Source organism: Lygodium microphyllum, chromosome 10, assembly GCF_053477565.2.
Source record: "Lygodium microphyllum isolate KBCC chromosome 10, Lygodium_microphyllum_v1.1.10, whole genome shotgun sequence".
NCBI lineage: Eukaryota > Viridiplantae > Streptophyta > Polypodiopsida > Schizaeales > Lygodiaceae > Lygodium > Lygodium microphyllum.
In genome coordinates this window covers 48,941,204-48,947,850 of record NC_141144.1, presented here as the reverse complement: position 1 = coordinate 48,947,850, position 6,647 = coordinate 48,941,204, and the positions used below count along the sequence as shown (strand labels likewise).

At 40.2% G+C, this 6,647-nt stretch overlaps 1 protein-coding gene across 1 annotated transcript; it reads left to right on the top strand.

The window, feature by feature from the left end:
- Positions 1-211: 211 nt before the first annotated feature.
- LOC148029976 (uncharacterized) lies at positions 212-5,765 on the top strand. The gene is made up of 12 exons (XM_087687168.1): positions 212-358; positions 443-487; positions 562-654; positions 814-883; positions 971-1,130; positions 1,219-1,361; positions 1,513-1,686; positions 1,803-1,859; positions 2,219-2,327; positions 2,422-3,862; positions 4,418-4,607; positions 4,731-5,765. Exons 4-10 carry the CDS (start codon positions 857-859, stop codon positions 2,964-2,966), a joined length of 1,215 nt encoding a protein of 404 aa, XP_087543294.1. The 5' UTR covers positions 212-358; positions 443-487; positions 562-654; positions 814-856; the 3' UTR covers positions 2,967-3,862; positions 4,418-4,607; positions 4,731-5,765.
- Positions 5,766-6,647: the final 882 nt, after the last annotated feature.

Genomic DNA, 6,647 nt, shown 5'->3' with positions numbered 1-6,647 from the left:
TATTGAATTCCCCCTTCCACCATGCAGCCAATATCCATTTGAGGCCTTCTCTCACCCTTGGTCGAATTTCCCATGCTCCTCCTAGGAGCCCCCATGCACCCCATATGCACCCCATATGAATCAGCCCTATGAAGGACAATATGGTACAAACGGCCAGCTTGGCTTCAAGCTCGTCATCTCAAAGTCTGAACAAGTAAGCGAGGCCCATGATTACCCTCGTTTGCGTGCTGGCTGATGATACACCACGTAGGACTTGGAGGTGAACCGGCGAGATGGATTCTTTGTCAATCTTACGGATCACCTTCCAATCACTGAAAAGGCCGTTTCAATCTTGCGCTCTTTTCTGCACGCGAAGATGGTATCTACGAGTCCCTTTTATCTTAAACACCTGTTCCAAGCTCAACCGACTGTTCTGACATGTATCTATTGGAAGGATTATCAGAACGTGGGATTCCAGAATTGCTGTAATGGAATCACTTTCATAGAGGTACACCTTTCTGCGCAATATCGACATCTATTCTTGAAGTTTCATATGTTGACACATGTTGTAGGCCTACTCAGGGAGCATATATTGCCTTGAAGTGGTCCAAGGATGAGCACAAAGTCTTAAGCATGGATCTCCTTTCTGGCATGCTGGAAGCTTTTATATGCATTGTGAGTTCTAAGTTGCAAAAGATTTTGGGAATTCCGAGTTCCAGACCTTTTGCTGCAAATTCAATCATCTGTCTGTTTAAGTTGAGTTAGCTGTTCCTGGAAATACATTTCGAGCAAGAAGGATTTTTTAATTATCACTAACCTTCTAATGTGTTTCAGGCCAGACGGTCAGCTAGAAGTCTGACACAGAACTCTTGCAACAATGATGGACGTTGGATATGTCAAAACAGTTAATGTTTTGTTTCGTTTCCCAACTAAATCTTACTATTATTGACAAGAACTAGGTCTTAATTTATAGGTGCTCACGTTTTCACAGTGGTGCCATATGATACGACCATTTTGGACAGATATTCGTGTTTGCATTTTTTACTTTTCCCATAGTATCTGCATTACGGAAGGGAATCTGCAGGGAGCACTGGACAAAGCAACTCAGGGCTCCAAAGGTGCTTCAAATATCGATAGTGCCAGATGGCTAGGTACTTAAGAAGTCTGGTTTAGTTATCGTATTCAATTTGAAAAGGCCAATGATGCTTCATAGTTTAAGCTGTGTCGTTCCTCGTGAAGATCTGAAGACGGCAGTGATATCACTTCTCTACAAAATATTGCGAGTAATAGCAACAGATTGTGATGCTTATCAAACAGACGTGAAGATAGCTGGGTCATTGATAAGAACAGCAGCAACTGCATGTGTAATTCATCAGAAATGGGTGTGTGCAAAGCAGTATTACCATGACAGAACATTTGATTGGATCATTCAAATTTTTTTGCTGGAACCTGCTTCAGTGGTGTAGGGATCAAACTAGCAGAGTACATCCAAATCAGGACTGTAACATGCCTATCCTTATGTGTTGTTGCCAGGGCGAGAGAGCTGCATTATCAAAAGCTTCCTTACAAAACCTGAAGAAGGCACTTATAGGCATCTTTAGTGAGCCGTTTCTTCACCCTCTCAGCTTTGCACCAGATGCTGCCCAACAAACATTTTCTTTATTAGTTAGCATGTGTGCTGATCATGTACATCTTACTGGATTTTTGGTAAGTGAATGTCTGAAATTGTCCAAAAGTTAACTGAAACAACTTAACAAGATTCCTAGCATTCGTTTGTGGCTGTATGACCTCATTAGTTATTTTGATATGGGATTGTTCTGTAGGTTGATTTGATTGCAGATTTGATGTGTTGCGACCAATCAGTGGGCATAACTTTCCTGGTACAAAACTACATGCATTTTCTCATGAGCTAGAGATGCTTCATACCTCTCAGTCAGAACATGTCATGCTGCAATCCTTAAATGTTGTTTGTTTTTCAAAAAAAGCTCATATTTTCTTAGTACCTGTTGTTTGTGTCTGTATGCCCAACAACTCCAAGTCAAACGGTCAGTTATTTAAAGTGATTCCTTCACATTTTTCATTGTTTGTTCTCTCTTTGGGTCAAGTCACGACTTGTAGCTCATATCAGTGAAAATCTCAATGCCGCTGTGTTGGGAAAGAGAGCACATTTATTTGATGAAGTGGGTAAGGTTTTGAAATAGTGACATACTTAGCAAAAGCTTTTACAACATAAATGCAGCTTTTCAATTTAAGTGAGATGCCACATGTTAGTGCAGAGTTATTGATGTCAATCTTAGCAGACTTTGCCATAAGAAAGAATGCTATTCTGATTGCAGGACTCTATCTTGGTAAGTGGTGACCATTTTGGTTATATCATTTCTTCTAGTAATCCTAAAGATATGATACTTGATCTTCTAATCAGTAACTGATGGTTTGGTGCAGGGAAGTTGCTTCAAATTTTACAAAGTGATCGCGCTGCACTTCGGAAATGTTTCATTGACCTCATTGGAGCTTGCTTCTCAGAGTTCCAAGCTTTTTCTTCAGATGATCAGGAGGCTCTGGTTTCTCTGGTTTCTCTCCTCCTTTGTGATCGGGATGCAACCTGCAGAACAAAGGCCTTGTCATACGTTAGCACAGTTGCCAAAGGCTTGAACTCAACAAGTACAAAAGCTTATGATCAATTGTTGCGTCTTGTATCAAAAAGAGTAGTGGACAAAAGCAAAATTGTCAGACTAAAGGCTCTCCAAATTTTAGGAGTATTTCTTTCAAATGTGCCTGCTTCAGCTAGTCCACAGGGTCAGCTACCCCCAACATTGCCAAGTGACATAGAGCCAGAATTAGTTTTAACACTGTCGAAGCTAATGCTGATCTCCCCAGAGTCACCATATTTTTGTAAGGAAACTATTGAAACTGCTGGAAATGTGCTTTCTTCAGCTTGTCTGAGGGGAGATGCCATTTTTGACTCTTTCAATATGCTCCTTACCTAAGCACATACTTCTCTGTGCTTCCCAACTATCTCAAGGGTCATACATTCTCATCTCCAGAACTGTGAAAGCTGGATTAATTTTCTGGAAAGCAGGTCAGAGGAGTCTGTGAGCCAGCTTCAGAAATTTTTGTTGTCAAGTATCAATGAACAAGGGCCTTTAGCTGTCAAGCTCCATGACATGACGGAACAAGCATTTTCAGAAATTGCAAGTCAAGAAAGAAGTGACTAAAGTCTTTTGGGCTCTCTGAGGCTGATTACTTTGTTTGCATCACTCAATATTTTTGAAGTCTCTAACCTGCATGAGAAAATAAGGGTTCTTCTTGAGCTTCTCAGAAGAAAAATCAAAGAGCTTTGCATGTCTATGGCTCAAGAAAAGCTTCCCTTGAAGTGCATCCTTAACTGGATCTTGAAAGTTACTTACTCAGAGCTTCAGTTTTTCATGCCATCGAGGCTCTTGGTTCCACTGTTTTACCTAGCTTCCATGTTTTTGATACTTGTCACAGACTCTTGCTGTCATTGTAAAAGACAAGGAGAAATCTCTGACAAAGCAGATGAGAATCGTTCTTCAAGACAACTTTTTGGCTCTGTACTCAGAAGGAATTCCTGGCTGTGCCGATTGCATTTATGCTGTGAAAAATCCTCATGGTCTGACTAAGAAGGTCTTGGTAAAATTTGAGGACAACCTTCATATTTTGGACAGCCCCCAACCTTTAAAGCTTCTTCAAGGATACATCACGTTTATTGGTGATCTGTCCAGGAGTTTTGGTTTTGCTTGTGAAGCCTTTGTTAAGAGATTACGAGAGGCACAAAAACATGCTTCTGGATCCAAACATACTGGTAGAGTTCCTCCTGATTTTGATTACCTACAGGAAGAAGAGAAAAAGGTGCAAGAAGAAGGTTTGCATTTTAATCTGTAAGGTTCTTCATGTTTGTTATAACCTTTAAATGCTTCGTCCAAACAAAGCTCTTAGCATTGTAGCTTACATATTGAAAAAATGTGTGAGTATTCTACCATTAACATATATGATTATACCAAGCTCACCTTCTGTTCATATGTAAATATACTTAGCTGTTCTGCCAGTCTGCACTAGAATGTTCAATGGATTGAATGAGGCATTCTAGTAAGTAATGGCCATAGCCTGGATGCATTGATCATGATGTTCTGTACGTTTTAAACACACAATTACTAATTGTTTGTACTAATTTTATCATCTGTATCATTCTCTCTCAAGCTTTGTGCCTTTCCATTTTCTCTGGCACATTGCAAGAAATTCTTCTATACGTGTAATAATTCTGGTTTTTTCATCTCGGGTTGATCTTCGCCACCCTGTAGCTAACAGCATTTGCATGGCCTTATGATTTCATGCATGCGTATTAATTCTGTTTTTCCATCTATGGTTAATCATCATATTTCTGTGTTCTTAAACAGCATTTTCTTGGCCTTGTGAACAGATGCGGTTCTTAGGTTTGGTGCCATGGTATTGGATGTCAACTCTGTACCTGGATGCTATGTTCCTTTTCTGGAAAGGTGGCTTCATGTGATACTCTACCATCATGTCTGAGGATCTCAGCAATTGCAAGTCTTGGACACTATATGCTAGCAAGCAGTACTGTTGCAGAAAAATACAAGAGTACAATTGAGGTATTGCTTCAGGATCAGGAAACAGCTGTTAAAATTTCTTCCTTGTACTTGGCCGGAAAGCTAGTTTTGGCATTTCCAAATGATTATTTATCAGTCTTTAGCCTGATTTTGCCATTGCTGAAGGACGAAAGCACGAAGGATGCAGCATTTGGTGTGTATGCCAACCTTGTGTTGGAGAAGAAATTCAAACTGGAGGTGCTCTTAGGACCTGTTAGATCTTGGTACTACGATATTACAAGGTGACAAGACAGCAAGAGTATAATGAAAGACAAGACAAGACTAGATACCATGACTAGACAAGAATTAGGACTGGAACTTGAAGTTACTTACTTGGAGATTTTGACTCCTTGAGCTCCCAAGACTGGCATTAGCAAGACTAAGGAGCTTTATGGCAAGCCCCTCCTTTTATAGGTATTGGAGGGTGGCTAAAGATGTTCTAGAATGTTCCATGATGACATCATTGATGATGTAGGTGATAACATGGCATATCTTCTAGAAGGTTCTATGATGACATGGCAAGGGTGAATTTGCATGGTTTTCTTGAGGATGTCCTATTAAGGGTCCGCTTGAATGGGGTGTGGATTCATATGGCATGAGTAAGAATTGATTTGTACACTTTATCATGGCGTGTCCGTGACATCACCCCCCTCTAGTGATGAGTTCCATGAAGAGCAACTTGGTGGTTTGGTCCAAATTTTAGTGGATGCCTCTTGTGAAATTCTTTAACTTTGAGAGGTGCTCTTTGGAGATATTTTGTAGGTTCCCAAGTGCGATCATTGATGTCATATCCTTTCCAGTGAACAAGGTATTCCAATTGACCTCGGAAGATCCTCAAGTCTAAGACATACTCAACCTCAAATTCTTCATGATCTTCAATCTAGACAGGTGGTGGAGGATTAGATCTCTTCCCCCTCAGTGGTGAGCTATGGTATAGCTTGAGCAAGGAAACATGGAAAACTACGTGGATCTTCATGGTGCTAGAGAGTTGGAGTCAATAAGCAATTGAATTGATCTGGGCTATGATAGTGAAGGCCCTAGATCTCCAGTGGTCCAGCTTGGTGGAGAGCCTTGTTGTCTGGAGATTATGCTTGAGTAACCATACTTTATCACCGACTTTGTATGTTGGATGTTGGAGTCGATGTTGGTCCGCATATTGGCTTGTACTGATTCTGAGCCTTTTCGATTTGTTGCTTGAGTTCTTGGTGTATATCTGCTAGGTGTTGAGCTTTATTTTGAGCGGCAAGGTTTTTTACTTGATCGGAGAGATATACATCCATCCTTGGATATTGGCCATAGTTTGCAAAGTTAGGAGTTTGCTTGGTAGATGTATGTATACTATTATTATAAGAAAACTCTGCAAAGGACAAGAGCTCAAACCAATCATTCTGATGGTAGTTGATGGTGCGGCGGAGATATTGTTCTAAGACCTGATTTACCCATTTTGTTTGACCATCAGCCTGTGGATAACTTAATTTGGACTCCAAGGAGGTTGTAAAGGCTCTTCCAAAAACTAGATATGAATTGGGGACCTTTGATCTCGTTGACAATATCATTACGGAGTTCATGTAATCTGAAAATATATTTGAGGAAGAGTCTAGCGGTAACTGCACTAGAGATGGTCTTGGTGGTAGAGATGAAATGTGTCATTTTTGTGAACCTATCTACCACAACAAGAATAGAGTCATATATATTTAATTTAGAAAGATCTATTTGAAATCCATGGACAAAGAAGACTAGGGTCATGCTAGAATGGGCAGGGGTTGCAGGAGACCATGTGGTTTGTGACAAGGTACTTTGACCCTATTGCAAGTATCACATGATTTTATATATTTCTTAACTTCTTTTCATATCTGGGGCCACCAAAAATCTCTTGAAATAAGGTATAAGGTCTTATTAACTCCAAAGTGTCCTATTGTTGGGGTATCATGGTGTTGTTGGAATACCTCGAGTCTTAGCTTTCCCAGAGGGATGTAAAAAATATCCTTATAGTATAACAATCCATTAGTTTTCTGAAACTCACAAACTTCATTTCCTTTTCCC